General features: G+C 38.5%; 2 protein-coding genes across 5 annotated transcripts in view; both read left to right on the top strand.

Moving 5' to 3' along the window:
* PDE5A (phosphodiesterase 5A) overlaps positions 1 to 6,303 on the top strand; it is a 133,006-nt gene extending 126,703 nt beyond the window's left edge. For all 4 annotated transcript variants that reach the window (XM_026013453.2, XM_072755353.1, XM_072755352.1 and 1 more), the window contains exon 21: positions 1,766 to 6,303. In XM_026013453.2, coding sequence (XP_025869238.2) covers positions 1,766 to 1,903 — 138 coding nt within the window. In that variant the 3' untranslated portion in view covers positions 1,904 to 6,303. The remainder of the gene's footprint in view (positions 1 to 1,765) is intronic.
* FABP2 (fatty acid binding protein 2) overlaps positions 2,819 to 25,131 on the top strand; it is a 36,475-nt gene continuing 14,162 nt past the window's right edge. The window contains exon 1 of the mRNA XM_026013458.2: positions 2,819 to 2,948. The gene's annotated coding sequence lies outside the window, so the exon portion shown is untranslated. The remainder of the gene's footprint in view (positions 2,949 to 25,131) is intronic.

The raw sequence follows: 25,131 nt of genomic DNA on the forward strand, positions 1-25,131 counted from the left end.
CTATCTGTTGAGTGCGTACTTTGTGTTAGACTCTAGCAAACTGATGTAGGAATACTAAAAAGAATTAACTACGTTACCTTAAGGAGGGATACTGTGCATACTCTATGTTAGCATCTTTTTTTCAGTTTAGGACTAAATAAAGAAAAAAATCATTCTTTTTCTCATTGTATAATGTAGCTTTATTTTTTTTAAGAGTTATTTATTTATTTATTTATTTATTTATTTATTTGAGAGAGAGAGAGAGAGAGAGAGAGAGAGGCAGAGGGAGAAGCAGGCTCCATGCAGGGAGCCCGATGTGGGACTCGATCCTGGGTCTTTAGAATCATGCCCTGGGCTGAAGGCAGCGCTAAACCGCTGAGCCATCCAGGGATCCCGTATAGTGTAGCTTTAATATCGTTAAAATTTTTATAATGATGTAAAGGAGGTAGCTGGAAGAATAGTACAGGTTCCCATTTGCTGGCTTGGGATTTTTATTTTTTAGGTAGAGATAGTCTTCCTAAAACATCCAGTTTGCTAGTTTAGATGCTTAAGCCCAAAGTACAGAAAGTAGACACTATCCTTATTTTTAAAGGTTAAATAGGAAACTATCTTAAGTTTTAACTGTTTGGGAAAACAGCATTTATCATAGGGTTATAGAATGTCAAGACTCAAAGAAACCCTAGAATCTTCTAATCCAGAGATTTCACAATTCATAACTATTTTATCCTACGTTTTGTATCTGTGTAAGGATTTACTTCATTTGAATCTACTGTTAAATTCTATGTAATATTGTTAGATACCTTTACTATTATTTATTACAGAAATAATATTCTCGTAGAAAATCACGGAATTATAATTTCACTATTCAGATAACTACTATTAATATATTAGTGCATGTTTTATGAAATTTTCATTTTTTTTCACTTAACAAATTTGCTTTTTGTAATTCATAATATATCATAATGTGTATTCTTCCATACCATATGTGTTTCTATGATATTTTTAAAGGCTGCAAATTAGAGACACCTGGGTGGCTCAGTGGTTGAGCGTCTGCCTTTGGCCCAGGACATGATCCCAGGATCCAATATCTAGTCCCACATTGGGCTCCTTGCAGGGGGCTTGCTTCTCCCTTGCCTATGTCTCTGCCTCTCTCTCCGTGTCTCTCATGAATAAATAAAATCTTAAAAAAAAAAAAAAGTAAAGGCTGCAAAATAGTGAACTAGTATATCCAACCCTGTCGTTGGGTATTTAAAGTTATTTTCAGAGTTTCTCTATTCCTGCAGTGAACTTTTTTATATCTAAATATGTATTGCAGTATAATTAGTAAATAATAATACCATCCAGAATTATAAAGTAATCTTTATTATAATCTTGGATACAGGTCTGTTTAAGTACATTGTATAGAACTATTTTATAGAAAAAAATGAAAACTAAACAGTGCCCAGTACACTCACACTTAGGGAGAGCCATCTGTACTACAAAAAAAGCAAAATGTATTATTTCCCTGCAGAGCAGATTCCACACAGATCTGTCTCAAGCATAACTGAGTAATATTATGTTGGAATATATGTGTATGCTCTATCCCAGCACATGCCACTTGTCAGTATAGATGAGGAGAGATCAGTCATAAATGAGCTGCCTGTTTGTTCACACAGCTTGTGGAAACCCCAACAGTGGGCCTGCTCATGAAATGAGTGTAAGATTGTGGCTCTTTGCTAATAGGCATGGGGAGAGGGCTTATTTCCTGGATGCCTTCTAGTTGTTTGCTTTCTTTTTTCTTCTTTAGGCTCTGACCCACGTATCAGAGGACTGCTTCCCTTTGCTGGATGGCTGCAGAAAGAACAGGCAAAAATGGCAGGCCCTAGCAGAACAGCAGGAGAAAACGCTGATTAATGGGGAAAGCAGCCAGGCCAAGCGGAACTGAGTGGCCTATTTATGTGGAGTTGAAGTTTACAGATGGTGTATCTGCAGGATGTCTAATTTTGCTATACACTGTACAGATTTAGTATATACTTTGCCACTGCTGTATTTTTATTTTTGCACAACTTTTAAGAGCACAGCATGAAACGTTTTTAGGGGACTATTACATATTTTCTGTATATTTGTTTTATGCCACTGATCTGAGATTATCGGCAACACGCACTCTTAGCACACAGATGAGAGTTCTGTGATACTTTGTGTACTGCAAAATGCAAGTTAATTTCTTGCACTGAGGTAGGTTTTTGTTGTTTTGTTTTTTGGGTTTTGGGGGTTTGTTTTTTTGTTTTTTGCTTGGGGATTTTAAATAATTGGTTTTGTGTTTTCTGAATTACCAATCTTCTAAAGAATGTTTGGATTCTTTTCATTCTCAAAAATAGTCTAGGAGCAAATTGAATGTATTCTGTGACATTTAAAACCATCATGGTTAGAGAAAAGTGCTGGCTTAGTGGATTTTACGGGGAAAGCATAGTATTTGTCAACAGTTGTATTACCTTAACAAAAAAAAGTCAAAACTCTGCAACAATTGGAAAGTACTCTAAGGCAGTACTGTAAAGAAAAGGTATTGTTTAATCAATTTGCTGTTTTTGTTTGAGAGCAGGAAGGGGAGAACTCTTTCATTTCAGTACTTAACATCTATCCAGAGACTACCCTTAAGTCATTTCAGTATACGCCCCCTGATGGGAAGCGGGGGAAGCCTTAGAAGACAATGATTTCTTGGACTTCATGGTCCCTGGCTTTACGAGGGAGGGATGGGGGTGTGATCCGGAAATGGAATGGCTGTATCTGTCTCAGTGAAGAGAAATATTCTGTTGGAAGCCTCTCTGAGAGTCCGTGTTTTGAATATTGAACTTCCTTTTTAAAATAACTTCCTTATCCTTTTTCTTACAAACCATAGTTTATGAGTGAACAGTTTAGGTCTCAACAGAAAACTGAGGAAAATATGATAATTGGAGCATTGACTTGAGGTGAGATACGACTGCAGATAAAAGGTAAAATGAATCATCATTTTTTTTTTGTCAGAGCAAGTATAGAAAAATACTTTTAACTGTATAAACAGCAAAGGACTATCCTGCTATTGGGGTCAAAAATTAAAGTGAGAGAGCAGGAAGGTAAGAAAGCTTAGCCCTGAATGAAACATAAGAGTACTGAGTTTGCAATTGAGAAACTGCCCTTTTTTCAGTTCATAGGACTGGTCAGCTCAGTATCATGCAAGTTTGGGTGTGTATACTAAATGCTTACCCTGAGCCATATAGTTGTTGATATTTACTTCTCATAGATTTTAATTTTAGCACATATAGAAAATGCTAACATTGTCTTAGATTTGAGCCCGTTTGAGTGGATTCCCATTGATCCTGTGTACCCTAAATACCAATTTATTCATTATTGGAGAAGTAGATAGTGAATCTAGCAACTGGTTCAGGAAAGGAAAATCTATTCCAAATATATGCTAATGTTTGGACTCAGGGAAAGTAGGAAGAGAGCTGTTTGTGTGATTTGTTAACCACCCGTGCCAAAAAAAAAACGTTTCTGAGTTTCAGTCACTAAATTGGGTGGAGAATTTCTTGGGGACATGGTGCAGCAGCCTCAAAGAACTTTTACCAAACATATTTTTCCCATCTATATTGGTGTTTTTCTCTAAACTGCCTAAAATTCAACATATCCATCAAGTTTTTTAAAATTCTGAGTGTGTATCTTAAATAATGTGACTTTATTCTTACTATTCAGGTAAAGAAAAAAAAAGCAAAATAAATTGTATTGCCATTACTTTATTACTGGTAAAGGCTAGTCTAGGAAGTTACCAACTGTTTGTTGCTATATGTGTAATTGTCGTTAATACTTGTGTTTTCATGATGTTATTCAATTTTTATTTGATGTCATATAGGTGAGATCTACAACGTTGCCTCTTGGTGGCACTGGTGTGTAAGTTACACAGGCTGTCACTAAAATAACATATCTATATACTGGTATACAACTATGCATGCATACATAATTCCTTAGTGTAGAAAAATTGTTGAAAGAAGAGCAATCTTTAGTAATGTTTTTATCATACGCATTGTGATTTAGCAGTTATGCTAAAATCTGTAATCATATACTTAATAGTTTGTTTAGACCCATCTAATATGTCACTGAGATATATGGAGGTTTTGTATGTGTGTCATTTTCACAAGCGAGAAGATGTACATAGATTAGGACTTGTTTGGTTTAACTTTACATAGTGGTTTATTTTACTTTACTAATTTAGCAATTAAAAGAAGTTGGTTAGTGCTGTATCTGCTCTATTGTTAGAAGTTTTAGTTTTTACAAAAAAGAGTACTTCTTTAGGACCAGTTAGTTGGTTCAAATAATTTTTAATTTTTAGGAAAATAATTCCATATCTAGATTATCTGGTACATGGGCACAAATTAGAGCTTTTGCTCTTATGTGAATATTTTTTTCCAGTATCTTCCCAAGTTGGAAAAAATATATTTATAGTCCTCCCTTCCCCACTCTGTATTTATATTACCCATAGCTAGTAAGAAGTTATTCTTTTTCTAGATTAAAGTTGTCATGGGTATAGCTGAATGACATACCATTTCAATTTCAATTTTCAGCCCAAAAAGTGCCCACTATTTTACTGAGTTGTTAAAAGATGTCTGTAAAGTTGCCCAGCCTTATATTTTTCACAGGATTGGCCCTTGTCAGTTGCAGTCCTGTGTAAACTTGTGTAAGTCACTTAACCTCTGTGTGCCTGAACAAGTGCTATTAAAGGAGTTAATGTGTGGGCAAAGCCTTTGTCTTCAAGGATGTCACAGAAGGCAGCCACTGTGTAAGCCCTAATGGGCCCTGGAGACCACTGTCACATGTGGGATATTGGGCTATAGAGCATGGTATCTAATCCCACATGTCACTTCCTATGTTTCAAAGACTGAAAGAAAAAAAAGACAGTACATTTATTTGGTTTCTCATGCAGATCACTAGTGAGTGTGAGATTTTGAATAACTTGCCTTCAAGGTGCAAACTCTGGAAAGTGATGTTGTCACCACTGATTTCTTAGTTGAGAATAGTTTCCTTAGATAGGAGTACTGAGATAAAGTGTATGGAAATATTGGGTTCTGGGAGGAAACTGGTCACAGATATAGTCTTGCCTAGTGGTAAAGTGCCTTTATTTTTAACATAGAGCACAAATGTTAGACGTACTCCAATCGGATTTTCAATTTTTCTGTGTTTTTCACCAGATTTTACTCAATGCTTTATAGATCATCACAAGCAGTGCTGTTCTGTTTACAAGAGTGATTTTAAGATGAGAGGAGGAAAAGGTGTATTTGCTGTCCTCTCCTGTGAACAACTGTAGTTGAAATAAAGTGGTAAAATTTAATTAGTTAGTATCAGACATGTGACAGTCCACCCTTTATTGAGTCCTTGTGACATGTCAGGCACTGTGCTCAGCCCGAGACAGAGCTGTGACCTCAAGGAACCCAGTCTGCAAAAAGTGCTGAGTAAGAGGCTTACCAACTTCTGATCTTACAAATTGAACAAGAAAATATAGGGTACATGATATCACTTTCATTTTCATCTACAACATATGTATTATACAGTTTTCCAAGGACCTTCCACCTACCACCACCCCCAAGGACCTTCTTTACTGGAACTTACTAGAATCCGCCAGTGAATAGCCTGTTTTCTTACAAGTCTGAATCATTTAACCTGTTGATAGCTTAAAGAACACCTTATGTAAGGAGTCATGTATTCTACTCTATAGAGTTTTTTCCCATAGGTTAGCCAGGTAGATATTACTAAGAGTTCTTTTAGATTGCTAAATTGTGCACAGTTTTGGACACCTTCTGCTCCACTACACGGAGCAAGGAAGAAAGTATTAAAGCTCACTTCACCCTTCCGTATGTTTCTCAAAAGCCTGTGTAAACATGTCTTAAAAAATGTCGTTGAAAGCAGTGTAAATAGTTGAAAATAAATTTCTATTACAGTTTAAGAAAACCTTATGAATCATCACTAGCCACTGTTAATATCTATTTGTATTCTTATACCTTTTTCAATATATTTGAACAAATATATAGTTTCTGGCACTATTTTTGTACTAGGATAAAGGAGTTACTATGTATATTATGTTTAGCTTTTAAGTCATTTTAAATAATTGTGAATGTTGATTTCTTGTCGTTCCTCTCCTCCACCATGAGAACCATTTCAGATGACTCTTCTATTAAAAAATCACTTTAAAGGAACACATTCCCACCTATGATCCCCATAAAATCAAGAGATGGTCAGGGTGGTCTGTTGTGCAAACTCTTCACCTGTCAGTTGTTTACTCATTTTGCTATGCTTTGTAAAAATAAAAAGAAGAATGAACAAGTCGGTGTGAGTATTGTGTGGTTATTAGGAGAATTTTATTTAGGCAGAAAGAATGGCCCAATGGTTTGAGAGACTAGGCAAGCTAGCCTGTGGCCATATTGGCTGGAAAAATGTGGTTTTATTAGATGCTTTCCTTTCGCCAAGACTCCTCTCAGTAACAGTCTTCTTTGTATTAACATCCTTTGCTACCAATCTAAGGGCAACATTTTCCATGCCTTCTTCACTTGGATTTCCTAACAGCTCTGTGGAGGGTGATTATTTCTGGCCTCCTGTTGCATGAGGAGTTAAGGCTTAGGAGTTCTATTCTTGCCAAATGGCATGAGCTGGATTTGAGCCTAGACCTGTCTAGTTTCAAGGCAGGTATATATATTCCTCTTGGTTCTCTTTTTGAATCTTAATAGTAAAAGGTCTCAAATCCATTCTTAGTGGATCAAATGGGCTATCTAGAAGCATTAGAGATAAAATATCCCTCACCCAGCAGATTTTGTTTTGTTTGGGTTTTTACTGTTAACATTCTTGTAGTTCATCTGATACTAGCTAATGTCCTGCCTCCACAGAACCCCAGATACCACCGTGCCTTCATTGCTGCTAATGGAGAGGTGTAGAGGTATAATTAAACTCAGAATTTATGATTCGTCATTTAGTTTTACCACTAGACAAGCCCACTCCACGTGGGACCGAATATCTCAGTTATGCCTAATTCACAAAACTAAAGACAAAAATAAAATGAAAGCTCGTGTAAAATACTAGTTTAGAACTTCTGACCATTAGGGGGTGCCAGAGTTCCTGTTTTATTTAAGAAAGTAATCGGGGGATCCCTGGGTGGCGCAGCGGTTTGGCGCCTGCCTTTGGCCCAGGGCGCGATCCTGGGGACTCGGGATCGAATCCCACGTCGGGCTCCCGGTGCACGGAGCCTGCTTCTCCCTCTGCCTGTGTCTCTGCCTCCCTCTCTCTCTCTCTCTCTGTGACTATCATAAATAAATAAAAAAGAAGAAAGAAAAGAAAGAAAGAAAGAAAAGAAAGAAAGAAAGAAATCCCTTACTGGGTATAATGAATAAAATTGTTTTATAGAAATTTTTTACTAGCTAAAAAAAAACAAAATGGAAATAATAGAGAATTAGTTCTTGCATACTGCTCTTTGATCAGTGATCATTTCATCAAGATGTTCTCCAAACAATAACTGGTCATCTGAAGTCTCTGATACTCAGAGGATCATCCCTTCACTTTCATGTAATTAGCTGTCCTGCCTTCTCAGAAACAGGGATTCCTATGTTTGATAAATATAAATGTCAGAATATGATTCTCCATTTTTAAGGCATGTGACATTAAATTAACAGAAACTTCTTGAAATTGCAGAGAATATTCTCTGATTTTAAGCTATATTCAGCCTTGGCAAACAAACAAGAACCATGTTTCCAGTTCACAAATCATTCTTTCAAAATAAACATTCACAAAAGTTATGAATGGAATCACAATGATTATTCGAAACCAAAAGAAATCTAATTAAATGGCATGCGTGGTTTTTCTCTCTGGCTTGCCTCATTTTAAGAGTGTGTGTGAGTGTGTAAAATACACAGAAACTAAGCTGACTTTCTCCATCATCTGACAGCAATTCCAGTGGCCCTTTTTAGGATTCCTCCCAAATTGCCATGTAAGAGACAAGTTTGCATGGCCAAATGGCAGGGGGAAACCATCAACATAGACTGTCACAATAGCTTTCAACCTTTATATCCCCAGTATTAATTATTTTTAAAATCTCATTTCACTTCTTAGTACTGCTTCCCCTTACCCAACAGGAGGGCTTTTAGGCCTTCTCTGACACTGATCTAACCTATCCGTGAAGTCTCTGATCATCCGAAGAAACAAGCTTCTCTTTAAGAAACAAGCTTCACCCTTTACCGAACACCTCTCTGAAATTAGGGAATTCTGTGGTTTCACGTCTCCCTTAGCCCAAGCCTTAAAACATGGTCAGCGATTGCCTCAGCTACAACCGCTCTCTGCACTGTCTCATGTGCACACAAGCCAATAGAAGTAGTTTCTAAGGGTGTTTTACTCTGTTAAAATAAGTTATAAATTTCCTGGGAGATGAAGAGAGGACTATGTCCTGTCACTATTCCCTTTTTCTTGAAACCCCTGTTTCTCCTCTTTGTATTCTAGCTCCGTCTCCTAGGCTTCCAAACATAATTGATTGTCCTGTGGCCCTAAGAACACCTGCTTGAATCACACAGCCCTCCTAAGCTACAAGCATCTCTGCATCTTTCTTATATTTTGAAGGTACTCAACAAATATTGAGTGAAAACATAGATTTCCATACTTTGCCACCTGACATAAAATTAAATTTTTTATAAAGAAAGGGGAATCTGGGTGGCTCAGTGGTTAAGCATCTGCCTTTGGCTCAGATCATGGCCCCGGGGTCCTGGGATCAAGTCCCACGTCAGGCTCCCTACGGGGAGCCTACTTCTCCGTTTGCCTAGGTCTCTGACTCTTTTTTTGTGTCTCTCATGAATAAATAAATAAAATATATTTTTTAAAAAAGGAAAGCTAATTCCAGTGAAAGGAAACAAAAATCAATACAAAGTTTTTAGAAATTCTGAGTTGGACAAGAGGTGAAATTTAAGATGAAAAAAAGCTAAATAAAACAATTTTTTAGGAAAAAAATGTTTTCTACCAGAAAAATGTTAGCTATCAGATTTTCACTAATAAACTAATAGCCATTACTGGCACTACTCCTAGTGGGAGTTTTACCATATTGCTGCAAAATAAGGAAAATTCATAAACCTAGAGGACAGTGATCTTATGGATAAGACGAGTTACACTTAAAAATAAATAAGCAACAGTTTGCATTCCCACCAATAGTGTAAGAGGGTTCCCCTTTCTCTGCATCCTCACCAACTGGTGTGGCCACTCTGGAAAACAGAATTCCTCAAAACAGTTTCCTCAAAAAAACCTCAAAAAGTTTCCTCAAAAAAGTTAAAAATAAAACTATGCTACAACCTAGCAATTGTACTTCTAGGTATTTATCCAAAGGATACAAAAATAAAAAATAAAATAAAAAAGGATACAAAAATAGTGGTTGGAAGAGGCACATCACCCCAATGTTTACAGTAGCAATGTCCACAATAGCCAAAATATGGGAAGGACCCAGATGTCCATTGACAGATGAATGAATAAAGAAGAGGTGATATAGATATAGATATATAGATATATATACATACACATATATGTGTGTGTGTGTATATATGTGTGTGTATATGTGTGTGTATATATATATATTATATATATATATTATATATATATATATAATATATATATATAATGAAATATTACTCTGCCATCAAAAAAGAATGAAATCTTGGATGCCTGGGTGGCTCAGTCAGTTAAGCATCTGCCTTTGGCTCAGGTCATGATCCCAGGGTCCTGGGATTAAGTCCCACATTAGCCTCCCTGCTCAGTGGGGAGTCTTCTCCTTCTCCCTCTGTCCTTCCCCACTGCTTGTACTCTCTCTCATTCTCTCTCAAATGAATAAATAAAATCCTAAAAAAAAGAAATTTTACCATTTGTAGTGTGTAGATGGAGCAAGATTATGTATTATACTAAGTGAAATAAGTCAGAGAAGGACAACATTTCACTCATGTAGAACTTAAGAAACAAAACTGATGAACATAAGGGAAGGAAAGAAAAAATAAAAAGATAAAAACGGAAAGGGAGGCGAACATAAGAGACTCTTAGCTATAGGGAACAAACAGGGTTGCTGGAGGGGAGGTGGGTGGGGAGATGGGGTAACTGGGTGATGGGCATTAAGGTGGGGATGTGATAATGAGCTCTGGGTGTTATGTGCAACTGATGAGTCACTAAATTCTACCCATGAAACTAATAATACACCATATGTTAACTAAATTGAATTTAAATAAAAAATGTGGGCAGCCCCGGTGGCTCAGCAGTTTAGCGCCGCCTTACAGCCTAGGGCGGGATCCTGGGGACCCAGGATCAAGTCCCACATCAGGCTCCCTGCCTGGAGCCTGCTTCTCCCTCTGCCTGTGTCTCTGCCTCTCTCTCTCTCTCTCTCTGTCTCTCATGAATAAATAAATAAAGTTAGTTTTGAAAAATAAGCAAACAAAAATCAACAGAAGTTTCTCATTCGTTCACAAATAGTTGATTCTCTACTACTATCTGGCTAGGATAAACTAAACAAGCATGGCCTCATGGAGTTTCTAGTCCAGTGGAGGGACAATTACATATGTTTGTGTACTGAGATGGGGAGTGGAGGGTACTAATTCCAACCTGAGGGTTCATAATTGGCTTCCTTAAGGGTGTGATATCTGGTTTAGCCAAATGAAAAAGAACATTCCAGGCAAAAGAAACAATATGTGTGAAAATCTAAAAGCAGACTAGAGAAGCTGAAAATCTTCCCACTTCATTTAAATACTTTTTAGTTTTATAATTATGAATGATGAGGATTAAAACTATAAAGTACTGATATAATACTTAAATATTACTATAACATATATAATGTATAAATATTTATAAAATAAAGCAAATGTGCTTTAATGTGTGTTTAAACTTTTAAGAAAGAGAACTTTCCAGAGGCCAAAATAAAGTTAATTAAAAATCAAATCAGTAAGCATGAACTGATACTATGTCAGACCTGGGAATATGTGTAGATCTATATCATGAAGTGGGTTTAATGCCCATCCAACCCAACCATGGGTTATGGCTCTCCAAGTAAGGCTGAAACCTTTAAAGAGTTATGTCATCAATGAAATTCAGATAGGGGTTGGGGGTGGGGACAGAAGAAATCCACTTGGAGACACAAAAGATGCATGCCTGGCTTAATCTGGGCTAAAACTAACATTGTGTCCATCTTCAACACAGATTTGAGGTTTGAATATGATCTGGGACTACCCAAGTTAGACTGCAAGCACAAAAGAAGTCTCAGGCCAGTAATATCCCTGGACATCTGGCAAAATAAAGGTAAAATGTCTTTGGAAGAATTTAACCTCAAATAGACTCATAAAATTGCTACAGAAATTATGCTACTAAAGACAATTCATAATTTGTAATTGCAAAACACATGAGGAAGCAATTCACAATGCATGAAGTCAGAAGCCACAAGACTAGGATTAGATCCCCCAAGAAATTCATACAATTGAACTCTTTGACAGGGACTGTTGGGAGAAATCATTAATTCCTCATTCTTGTATTTCCAAATGAAGGAACACCTCTAAACACCTCTAAAATGACACTCTTGTTCCACCTCTTGTTCCACCTCTAACTCAGTCAGATTGGAGGATGATAGCCATATCAGTTGACAGCCTTTAAATAGGTAAAGTAAATATAATAAAAGCAGTGAATGCTGGGGATTTGTTTCTTTTCCTTACCTTTCTAATCCTGATCCAGTGTAAGTCAGAAATCCTAGGTAAGTGTGTCCGGATATGTGGCCTGTCTCAAGATCTAACCTTCTAAAGGGGGAGGGGGGCAGAGAATGCTAGCAAACCCATATAACCATAGCATGTTTCCAACCTATACATTTTCTTCAGACACCTTATTTACCTAACCATCTCCACAAAGCTCCACACCAGCCAGCAGCCCATGGTTTTTTCAGAGTGCTATGCCTATCTCCTACAAAGTATTTCCAGAATGTTGTTCTGTAATATCAATGGGCCTTTTCAATCAGTGGCCTCTCCTTCTGATCAGTGGGGTAGATCTGCTTTCCTGAGTCTGTCATAGACTGTGCTGTTCAAGGGATGTAATGTACAAATCAGAACATTCTTATTTTTTTTCTTTAAGATTTCATTTATTTATTCATGAGAATACACAGAGAGGAGAGAGAGAGAGAGAGGCAGAGACACAGGCAGAGGGAGAAGCAGGCTCCATGCAGGGAGCCCGATATGGGACTTGATCCCAGGTCTCCAGGATCACACCCTGGGCTGTAGGCAGCGCTAAACCGCTGAGCCACCTGGGCTGCCCCAGAACATTCTTCTTATTCACCTAGTGGCTGTATAGAAGGCAGGAGCGAAGTCAACATTGAATGAGAGCCCATCATAGGTAGGAAAGCAGTAAATATGGCCTAAGGAGTTCAAGAAAAGTAGTTGTAAGATGTGTTGTCTTATTTTGTATTATAAAATTCTGAAACATAAATTTAACAAGACTGGAAATTATCATTCATATTTTTCTTCTACTTATTCTAAGACTTGCATTTATGCTGATCATCACCTGATGATCATCAGCTCACTGACAGCCTGTATTCATAGGCAGTAAAATGGATGTGGCACTGCCAGAAGTAATAATATAGCCTAAATAAATAAATAAATAAATGTATCAGGGAACTGCAAAAGAATATGCTATCTTCATACAAACAGGTACTAAGGAGCCACAACATTGTGAGTATAACAGAATTGCTCTTTTTTCTATTGGTGGAGACCATGAAGTTTGGGAGGAGGAGCATACTTGACAATGAGAAACACAAGCAGATGATTCCTGGACCTGAACAGGAAGAGCTGGTACTTGGACACCACTAGCGTGAACTGATTTTCACATGTACTAACTGGACAATGAGATATGTAAACATCTCTTCTGTACTCCATTTTCTTTTTTTCTTTTTTCTTTTTAAAGATTTTATTTATTTATTCATGAGAGACAGAGAGAGAGAGGCAGAGGGCAGAGACACAGAGGGAGAAGCAGGCTCCATGCAGGGAGCCCGACATGAGACTCGATCCAGGGTCTTCAGGATCAGGCCCTGGGCTGAAGACACCGCTAAACCACTGAGCCACCAGGGCTGCCCTGTACTCCATTTTCTAAAATCTTTCAAAAGTCATTGTAATAGTTTCCTATTGCTGGTGTAAGAAATTACCACAAATGTATAGATTTAAAACAGCACAAAGTTATTAACCTTCAGTGCAGATCAAAAGTCTAAAATGGGTCAGCACAGCTACATTCCTTCTAAAGGCCACTTCCTCGCCTTTATGAGCTTTTGGCTGCATGCACTGCTTACTCCATGGCCTCTTCCTCCATCTTCAAAAACATTTTAAATTCTGTCTATATTCCTTTTAGGTAAACAAAAATTCATATGGTAAAATAGATTTCATGAGTGTTTTGGAAGATATAAACAAAATGTGGGGATCCCTGGGTGGCGCAGCGGTTTGGCGCCTGCCTTTGGCCCAGGGCGCAATCCTGGAGACCCGGGATCGAATCCCACGTCGGGCTCCCGGTGCATGGAGCCCGACGTGGGACTCAATCGTGGGTCTTCAGGATCACGCCCTGGGCTGAAGGGCGCTAAACTGCTGAGCCACCCAGGCTGCCCCTGCTCATTTTTTAATTGGATTATTTGTTTTGTTGGTGTGGAGTTGTATACCCTCTTTATACACTTTGGTTATGAACCCTTTACTAGATACATCATTTGCAAATATCTTCTCCTATTCAATAAGTTGTCTTTTAGTTTTGTAAGTTTTTTCCTTTGCTGGCAAAAGCTTTTTATTTTGATGTGGCAATATGTTGTGCCCAAGATTGCAAATCCAAGAAACCACCAAAGAGCTGACACCAATGAAAGCGCAGGAGGGTTTATAAGCAAGCTCGAGCTTGGGTCCAAGTATACTCGACACAGCAGAGCAGGGATTTGGACCCCGAAGTGGGTTACAGCTGGGTTTTTTTATGGGCTGATCTAGGGGATTTTCAGAAGGGGTGAAGGAATTTCTCAAGTTCTGTTTACATTCTGATATGGGGCTTTCAAGGGCATTGAGCTCTGTTCTCATTCTAATATGGGACTTTCTGCCACTGACTTGGGCTCCGTTGTCTTTCTGATATGGGATTCTCTGCCGAGGGCAATTCTGAGCTCTGTTGTCTTTCTGATATGGGATTCCCTGCTGAGGACATTCTGTAGTTTTTCCTATAAAGTTCAGCTCTTATTCACAGGGGCCTAAGATGGCTGTACTTGTGTTAATGCTAAACTTGAGGTGGAATGGCCTTAATTTTTTTCGGCCTCTCTCTCTCTACACACACACACACACACACACACACACACACACAATGGAATATTATTCAGCCATAAAAAATGAAATATTGCCTATTGCAATAACATGGATGGATTAGAGTACAACGCTAAATGAAATAAGCCAGTCAGAGAAAGACAAATAACATATGATTTCACTCATATGTACAATTTAAGAAACAAAATAAATTGACAAAGGGGAAAAAAAGAGGAAACACAACAAAAAACACTCTTAACTATAGAGAACAAACAGACAGGTTACTAGAAAGGAGGTGGGTGGGGGGATGGGTGAAATAAGTGATAGGGATTGAGACATACTTATCTTGATGAACATTGAGTAATATATGAAGTGTTGAATCACTATATTGTATACCTGAAACTAATATAACTCTGTTTGTTAACTACACTAGAATTAAAATTTTTAAAAATAAGTTGTAGGATACATAAACAAATAAATGAAATGATGATTTCCAGAATTTCCCCTCCTTCTCTGCTATCTACAGTTGTTTAAGCAGGACCTTGAAAGATCAGATCCATTATCAGTCTTCTTGCTCCTCCTCATAGATCATATGCTTAGAGAACACTGAATTGCAGCAGGCCAGAATGATGAGATTAAGTCCTCTCACAGTTGGAACAAAGACAAATTGGATGTGGCATGCCCTAGGCCAAGAAGGTCAAAGGGAGAGCTGACATTTTATATGTTATAAATACTGCTTACTAGCAATTCACCAAATTGTTTCTAGATCCAGGAGTAAGGGCAAAGGTTCTCATTCTGATTTATCATCTATGTCCTGATGGGTTGAATCAAAATCCTGGAGCAATTTGGGAGGGCAAAGATTCCTGCAGGTTGCCACACCAGAGGTCCGACAATCATTGCTCATTATCAGAACCAAGAGAACAGTCCAGCTTTGAAAGAGGCCCTGGGGAAGACTGGCAAACAATCATCCCTGAGGAAAAGCAATCTGTTCCTAGTCTATCACAGACAATGAACATTTCAAAGAAGATTCAGAAGAGGAGGTGAGGCTGGTGGTACTTTTATCAAAATCTAGGGTAAGGTTGGTCCACCACTCAACCTTAGTGTGGAGGCCGAGGAAATTAAGGCCATTCCACTTTAAGTTCAGTGTTAGCACAAGTACAGCCATCCCAGGCTCCTGTGAATAAGAGCTGAAATTTACATTACTTCAGTTACAGGAAAAAAACAGCTTACAGCTGAACGACCTAAAAAGCCCCATATTAGAATGAGAACAGAGCCCAAGCCAGTGGCAGAAAGTCCCATATCAGAATGAGAACAGAGCTCAATGCCCCTGAAAGCCCCATATTAGAATGTAAACAGAACTTGAGAAGTTCCTTCTCACCTTCTGGAGGTCCCCTAGACCAGCCCATAAAACTAAGCTGAAACCCACCTCGGGGTCCAAGTCCCTGCTCCGCTGTGTTGGGTATACTTGGACCCAAGCTCGAGCTTGTAAATAAACCCTCGTGTGTTTGCATCGGTGTCGGCTCCTTGGTGGTTTCTCAGATACATAATCTTGGGCACAACACTTAGATCTTTGCTGCTCTAGTTTGAAGCTTCTTCAAAACCTGGGGTACACTCCAGATGAGAATGGGGCTATTCCAACTCTTCAGGGAAAGAGCTGTACCCAGGCCAGGGGAGAGACCCTGATGACTGTCCTGCCACAGGTTCAGTGAAACATCTTTCTGCCTGAGCCCTGCACCTTAGTCGGTCTACAAGAGCCATAAGGCCTGTGTCCTGAGCACAACTTGCAGACGATTTCATGCCTAAAGAGGATTTTTCTATAGAATTACCAAAGGATAATTCTCGACATTGCAAGGCCTTCTTACATTGTGGAGGGAGGGAGGTGAACATTTATTGAGCAGCAACTATGTGCCAGACCTGTACCATACATTAACTCATTTTATCCTTACAACAATCTCCTTAAGTAGATAATCTTTTAAAAAAGATTTGATTTATTTATTTGACAGAAACAGAGAGAGAGAGAGAGAGAGAGAGAGATTGACAATGTGTGCACACTTGTGTGCACATGCACGTGCATGGACAAGTTGGGGGAGGGGCAGAGGGAGAGGGAAAAGCAGGCTCCTCAGGAGCAGGGAGCCCAATGAGGGGCTTGATCCCAGGACTCTGGGATCATGACCTAAGCCAAAGACAGACGCTTAACCGACTGAGCCCCCCAGGTACCCTTAAGTAGATAATTTTATACTCATTTTTCAGACAAGAAAACAAAGCAGAGAAAGTTAGGTTACTTATTCAGTCAACCCAGTTTGCAGTTGGCAGAGCCAGAATATGAATTCTGGTCTGGTTGCAAAGTCCCTGCTCTCCTCATCATAGTGCTGTCACGGCAGAAGGGGCTCACTGGGCTCACCACCTGTCTCTAAGCAAAGGTCACTTCAGGCCTCCCTGTGTGAGCTATTGCCCACAGTTTAATGGAAATCATAGGGTAGACATCACCTGTGCCATCTTTCCATAAACACGCATCCTAATTATGCTGTCCTGAGGGAGAATCATTATGCCCTTCACCTACCACCAAACAAGGGGTTGGAGATCAAAGGACAGCTGAGGGAGCTTTTCTCATGGATGATCCTTACTTATTCTATCTATTCCTCTTTCTCCTTCCGGACCTTTTTCCTCCATGTTACCCCTACACATGTCAATTAAACAGAAAGCCATCATCAATTTTTTTGTTATCTCTTCCATGAGGGGAAAAAAAAAAAAAAAAGGCTGAGGTAAACGTTTTATTGCGAAGGAGGCCAAACAGCATTTGCTGCAATCTGCTTATTCCATCATAATCCTCTAAGTGTTCTTTTATGTGCCCTAAGCAAGTTTGATATACAACAGTCATAACCATCACTGATATTTCAGCGAGTTAATCATTCATTAGGCTATCTAAGTCAGAAGAATAATATTCTGTGAAGTTCGTATTCCCATTTTCAAGCTGGTCAAACTGAGCCCTTTCAAAAACGGACTCCTTTCTTCTTGGGACTATATAGTGTTTTTTTTTTTTTTTTGAATATATAATTTATTACTCCCCAGCAGGGATTTTAACTATTATAGAATAGTAGGGTATTAACTGATACTTCCCTTTGTATTTACCAGCTACAATTATACCCTTCTTTTTACAAGCTATTTGCCAGGACAATTCCATGTCAGAATCCATTCCTCTACAACAGAGCAGCGTTCCTGGGCAGCACCAACTTGGGCTGTTACTTGGCAGGTAGAGCAAACAATTTGGAATGGAATAGGAGGAGAGCATTGGTAGATAGCCCAGGGTGTTCTGACGTGGCCTCAACATGGGAAGGAACACCTCCTCTCATCTGTGTGAGCTGATTTTACTCTGGGCATTTGGTCATCAAACCTAATTTAGGAATTCTGTCTAAATAATGAATATATGCATACACTGCAAGAGTAGGGCATCAGCCTCTAGGGTATAGTTCACACTCAGAAAAAAACACTGTATGATGCTCTGTCTTCAACAGGTGGAATACATGGGTCTCAGAAATAAAAAGTAAAAGTTGCCCCATTGCCACCACTTCCCATCCCAACTCTGGCCTCTGTGAGTTAGGAAATCCTATTTCCCAAGAGGCCAGTAGGCAAGAAAAGAAGTCACCATCCTGGCAGGAATAATTAACAGCAGAGTATCAGAAGATAGGGTTGCTCTTACACTGTGGAAGCAGAAAAAAATTGGTTTGGTACCCAGATGATTCACTGGAGTGTCTTTTAGTATTTCGTTGCCAAATTTTAGAAGAAAATGGGTAAGTACAGCCACCACGGTGTGAGCCAGAATCCCAGGCTTCTCAGGGAAAGCCCCTAATGTGAGACAAACCTAGAATGGGGAATAGAAGAGAGAGGTTATAAACTCAGTTTATAGGACCTCAAGGATAGCTGCCTTCCTGGGGCTAACAGATTATCCCACTAAACTTCTACTTTTCCCCAGAAAAAAAGAATCCTAGAGGAACTGTTCCCAGATGAAGTAAACTTATTATTAAGCAAGTTGATCCAGGAAATACAAGAGGCAGATTTTAGTAGATGCTGTGCTTTACTGAAAAGATTCACCTCTCACTCTAACCACCTCTACCCCGAGCCCTACACATGCTACACCAAGGCACAAAGGCACTCACCGTCCAGGCTGTCAGGACTCTTGGCTGCTGACAGTGTCAGCTCACAGATGGGCCAAGAAATTGTCCCAGGCCTAAGGGAGCCACCAGGCTCAAGGTTATGCCTTCTTTCCAGGCACAGCCTGTGTCCTATCACAGGGCAATGAAGGTTCAGAACAAAGACCCAACCTGCTCATCTGAGTGAGGTACAACTCTGAAGGTCTGTTCCAGTTCCAGACTTCCTCAGAGGACTGGCTAAGGACTTTGTTGGTATGACAGAGAGGACCAGCTTCTTCCCTCTGCCCAGTCCTGCTGCCTTCACTCATTCCCCAATCAGCTGCACTGAATTATCTGTCTTCAAGTCTGTCTTTTAGGATGCCTATGTGCCTCAGTCGGTCAAGTGTCTGCCTTTAGCTCAGGTCATGATCCCTGGGACCTAGGGTTGAGTTCCGTATTGGGCTCCTTGCTTCTTCCTCTCCTGCTGCCTGCCACAGCTCCCCCTGCTTCTGCTCTATCAAATAAGTAAGTAAAATCTTTAAATTAAAAAAAAAAAAAAGACTCTCAGGGAACCCAACTTAAAATAAATGTGAATAATGGCAATTCCTAAATGAAGAGATTATTGAAGGTTCTATCTGCATTTTCTGATTTTCAACAATAAATTACTTCTATAGTAAGAGCTATATATGCATACATACACACTGCATATATATAAAATTTCTCAGAGTTCCTAGGTTCAGAGGAAAAACACCCAGTGAGAAGTGACTTATAATATAAAAAATGAAGAGGAGACATTTGAAGGAAATAATATTTTATCACATTGTTATTTGAATTTGCATTTGTCTAGTAATTGGTGAGTTTGAATAAATATTTCATGTTTAATGACCAAGAAAAACAATGAAGACAAAACTAATACTAACATTATATATATTAGTGAAAAAAAATCGTAACAGATGAAAAACATCCTGGAAATAAATACTTGATTTAAACTGACTCAAAAAAATATAAAATATGTATATAATAGTAGCAGTAAAAATCATAGTAATATATATAATATACATATTATATGATATGCATTATATATACTATAGCATTACACCATATTATTATATATATTATTATAATTAAAGGAATTAAATTGCTTTTAAAATTTTTCTCATAAAGAAAAACAAGTATCTGTCAGGCTTAGACAGATTTACAGCAAATCCTATCACATTTTTAGAGGAAAAATAAATACTGATGAAGACATGGCCTAAGGCACTCATATATATACACTGTTTTAGGGAGGGTACATTAATACACCACTTTGAAAAAGTTATTTGGTATTATATTTCCCCATATTTTAAAAATCTGTTTTAATGTTTTTTTTCTTAATCCAAATTTTATATACACACTTTGTCCTCTAGCAGCTTCTCAGAAAGGATGTTTATGAGATAATTTTTTTGAGACATGTAAAACTGGAAAACAACTGTAGTCTATCCTTCTACTCAGTTGATAGTTTGGTTGGGGTAAAATTCTAGATTAGAAAAATAAGCAATAATTTCCTTTATATTTTGAAGGCAATGTTCCTTGATCATCTAACTTCCAGTACACTGGTGGGAAATTAAAACCCATTATGATTATGAAGTGTATGTCACTTGTCCCTGCCACCTCATCGTACTCCCCAGAATCACAGAAATTTACAAAATTATTTTTCTCCACGTATATGAAATTACACATTGTGCCTGAGTGTAGCCCTATTTTCACCTACTGTATAAGTGCTTAGTGGCCCATTCAATGTGGAAAATACCATCTTTCAGTTTGGGGAATTTTCTTGTGACTTACACGCTGGGGACCTCTTGAAGACTGTATAGAATACATGTCAAAGTCATCCTACCTGAGGGACAAAGAAGCTTAGGTATTTATCTACTAGTTCCTGCGCATTATTAGTTGAGGTTTGCTCCTGATGGCTTTAATTCCCTGGCACAGCCAGATGCTGTACTGGTAGGGGTTGAGCATGTTTCTTGATCAGAGGAAAGCCTACAAGCAAAGCTTCTCAGGTGCTTAAGGCAGAGAGTCATTAGTGCTTTTGGGAATAGTGAGCACTGGGGGGTAAGCCTGCTAGCCACAGCACTATTCTATTTTTTAAACTAGGAATGGCTAAAATGGGATTTGGTTATTCTTCACACTATATATGTGAAATGTATTCTTTCATATCAATGCTAATGTTAATTAAGAACATTAAGTAGGGCAGCCCAGGTGGCTCAGCGGTTTAGCACTGCCTTCAGCCCAGGGTGTGATCCTGGGGACCTAGGATGGAGTCCCACGTCGGGCTCCCTGCATGGAGCCTGCTTCTCCTTCTGCCTGTGTCTCTGCCTCTCTCTCTCTCTCTGTGTCTCTCATGAATAAATAAATAAAATATTCATTAAAAAAAACAATATTAAGTAAACTTGTACATGTTTCTTAAATTCCCATTTTATTCTTTGGAAGACGTTTGTTAGAAATGGAAACTTTATAATATGTTTCATTTTCACTGACCTTCTGTTCACTTGCAACAATGGGGCCATAGAGTCCCTGGTGTCATTGGGCCTTAATTCATTCTCTGAACAAGCTGGCCTCAACTGCAGGAGGGCTGTTGTAATTCAGTGTAAATATGGTCATTTATAAAGCAGCAGGAACTGATTTGCAAGAACTCTTTAGACAGTATATTTTAGGAAAACAACATGTTGTGAAATTCAATTTATGTGTCTATTTTTCACATTATATGGGCCTTTTTTATGTAGCAAGATTTTAGAATTTGGGGTTTCAGAACTCATATGCCATGGGCTAAGACAACTTTTTGGATTACAATTAACTGAATTCCCAATTATGCTATTCTAAGCAAGAACGGGTCTATAAAATCTCCTTTTCTGTGGACAGCATGTTACAGTTTCGTTTATTGAGCCAGATGCATTTTATGGTGTGCTTATGGAGCACAGTCATTTAACTAACCAAGGCAACAATAGCTGACGACTGGATGTTACTGAACCATGCACTGCAGTTGGACTCAAGGGGGGTGCTTACTAATTTGTACTGGCTTACACAAATAGGCCAAAGGTGCCCTAATTGATTCTAGAGAATTATTTCTGACTACTCAAAAATCATTGGATCCAATAGCTCTGTATGAAGTCAACTAAATAGATAACACATATTTATTCACTAAATTACCCCTTTAATACATCAGCTTAAAAAAAAACACAACTTAGAAAATAGGTTTCAAAAAAATCTCAGTGCCTACAATGACATGCCTGTATTCTTTGACACAAAGTTTGACTTAATCCAGTAGGTTAAAACAATTTAAAACACTTTTTACAAAGGAACTGACAATTTACTAGCTTGAAGGTCCTTCATTTTTCTCTGAACAAAACAAGGCTCATCATTCTACCTCTAAAGGTGTCTATTTACATTAAAAACAAATTCATCAGAAATTATGGAATGAGCTGTTTAGGAACAGCTCATAAGAACTGACTCTATAGAGGTGGGGACATAGGCAGAATAAAGGAGTTGGTAACAGGCATGTTTTAGGGGACAGTTCTAACAGGAGAGTAAAATGCATTGTGACCCCTGTAATTTTACACATCAGTCTGCACTCAGGGCCTACTTGGTGAGGCAGACCAATCTCGTATTCCCTTTGTTACTATAAATATTTCCAGTCATTAGTTTATTTTTTATTTTTATTTTTTTAAAGATTTTTTATTATATTTATTCATAGAGACACAGAAAGAGAGAGGCAGAGACACAGGCAGAGGGAGAAGCAGGCTCCATGCAGGGAGCTCGACGCAGGACTCGATCCCAGTCTCCAGAATCACGCCCTGGGCTGCAGGTGGCACTAAACCGCTGCGCCACCGGGGCTGCCCACCAGTCATTAGTTTAACATCTCTTAGAATGAATTAGTCTTTAGCTTTTGAAGATTACCTTTTTCTTTTTCAAGTTTTATTTATTTAAATAATCTCTACACCCAATGTGGAGCTCCAACTCATGATGCTGAGATCAAGAGTCTCATGCTCTTCTGATGGATAACTGAAATTTTAGGGGTACTTGGGTGGCTCAGTGGGTTAAGCATCTGCCTTCCACTCAGGCCATGATCCCAAGGCCCTGGGATCAAGCCCCACATCAGGCTGCCTACTCAGAGGGGAGCTTGTTTCTCCCTCTCCTTCTGCTGTTCCCCCTAGCTTGTGCTCTCTTTCTCTCTGCAAATAAATAAAATCATTAAAAAAACAAATAAATAAGTTGGAAATTTGAACAGTACAACAATACATAAAATACATTTCAAAGGGAGCTGTTAGACCACAGAGCCTAAATTTCAACATAGTTCTAAAAGATGATGGCAACTGAGAGAATTTTTGAGGATTATTTCATTGGAACAGTAGTTAATGCTGTGGGTGAACAATGAATGACAAGAATTGTTTGTAATGTACCTCAAGATAGTCATAGAATTCACTATCTACTGCACTAATCCTGTTTTTATTTAAAATTTTGATATCTTGCTCATATTTGTTTACATTAATATATTTTTAAATGTTTCACTAAAATATTATTTATCTTGAATGCTGAGCTTTTGGCATCCCCTTTAATTTTTCTCTTAAGGTGAGTGCCTCACTAGCTCCACCCTAGTCCCAATTCTGAGTGAGGAGTACCAGGTAATGATGTCTGACCCTCACCTGTGCCTGCTAAAGCAGCCTATCACAGGAGGATAGAGGTGGGTGACTAGGAAGATCTGCATCCTCCTCTCAGAGTGGGTCAAAAGTATGGGAATTCTAGGAACTGGATGAAAACTAATGGTAGGAATATTGTCCTGGGGTCATTTTAAAAAGTATCCTGTCCAAGAGAATGGTCTGAGAGGATTGAAGACAACCTAGTAGCTGGCAGGGCAGAAGGGCACTGAGAGTCACTAACTGAAAATGAGGCACTGCTATATCTGGAGAGATAGACTGAGGGCCAGGGCAATGAAAAGGGCTCCACTTCTCTCTATCTTCTACCCTACCCTCCAACCCCAGAGGCCAGAAGCAAAAGAAGGTTTATGGCATCCTCTTCCCTGAAGAATGCTGGCCTGCTTGCAGCCAGGCCCTGGAATGAAGGTAGAGTGTAGAGGAGAAGTCTTGACGCTGAACGAAAAATAGTCTTTTTTCAAAAAAAGATTTTGTTTATTTATTCATGAGAGACACACGGGGAAAGGCAGAGATATAGGCAGAGGCAGAAGTAGACTCCCTGCAGGGAGCCTGATGCAGAGACTCATTCCCAGGACCCCGGGATCACCACCTGAGCTAAAGGCAGACACTCAACCACTGAGCCACCCGGTACCCCCGAAAAATATTCTTAAGATGTCAGACAAAACATTTCTAAATATTGAATTAAAACTATGATTTTGATATGAAAGTGGCCTTGGTACCCAAGGGTCTGTTGCAAAACTACAAAGGCACTATTTCCATAGACTCTATTGGGGCTAAACTCCCCTAGTTTTTCAAGCAAGCACAGGAAAAAAACTTGACCCAGTGAAAAATAAAGACAAAAATAAATTTGCATTTTAGTTAAACTCCATAAATTGTGCTCATTCAATTCATGGTTACAGAAGGATGAGGAGAGGAACGAATGGATGAATAAACAAACAGATTGTAAAGGCCAATCTTTAAGTTATTAAAGAGAGTGATTCTATTTAAATTAATCTGTTTCTTTAACAGGGAAAGGATTTAAGAAGCAAATGCCAATTGAAAGAGGAACAAACATTCACTGGGGGCAAATTTCAATGTCTGACTGACTGATGTTGTTTGGGGACTTTATCTGTATTTCAAAGGTCCATCTTCCATATAGATAAGCTTGCTGAAAAGAGAAGCTGGTGTCTGGATGCCCTTGGGAAATAGCATACACATCTGGCACAGCTGCCATCTGCTGTCTTATCTGCTAATCTAGTCTGACAGCCACCTAGGGCATTCCCACATCTATATAGTTCTCTTTTCTCCAGTCTCACTTTCACAGTCTTATTTTTAGTTCTTATTTCTCAGTAAGGATTCCAGATGAGTTCCTCAAATCTCTCTTATATTTGGTGCCAAATGAAGCCTTCTAAAATACAAATCTTGATCAAATGAAGATATATGCATGGGTATCTATGCACACACAAACTTATAGGAATATACCCCCACACACATCTATATGTACATATACAAACATATGGGTAAGTAGAAATACATAAAAATATATATGCATACATATATACGTATGTTTAAACGTACTTAAAAATAGATGAGTTATATGTAAACATTACATTAATTATGTCCAGTTGGTTATAAGTCCTTGATTAATTTTTTCTTTATGCCTTTTTGTACTAAGTTACCTGCATTGATTCCTCATTAATCTATAATTTTAAAAAAATTTTCAAAAAAAAATTTGTTGAGGCAGGTAGGTAGGTGGCTCAGTCGGTTAAGCCACCAACTCTTGATTTCTGCTCAGGTCATGATCTTAGGGTTGTGAGATTAAGCCCGACTTTGGGCTTTGCTCTGGGCACAGACCCTGTTTAAGATTCTCTCTTTCCCTTTCCCTATGCCAGCCCCATAAATAAATAAATAAATAAATAAATAAATAAATAAATAAATAAATAAATTTAAAAAATTTCTTGATGTAGAGGAATATTTAATGAAATGGAAAAATTTTGATAAAGTTAACCTTTAAAGATTTGTAAAATAATATATATGATATAAATTCATCTATTTGTGTAATGCGTATTTTAT

The sequence above is a fragment of the Vulpes vulpes genome, chromosome 4 (genome assembly GCF_048418805.1).
Source record: "Vulpes vulpes isolate BD-2025 chromosome 4, VulVul3, whole genome shotgun sequence".
NCBI lineage: Eukaryota > Metazoa > Chordata > Mammalia > Carnivora > Canidae > Vulpes > Vulpes vulpes.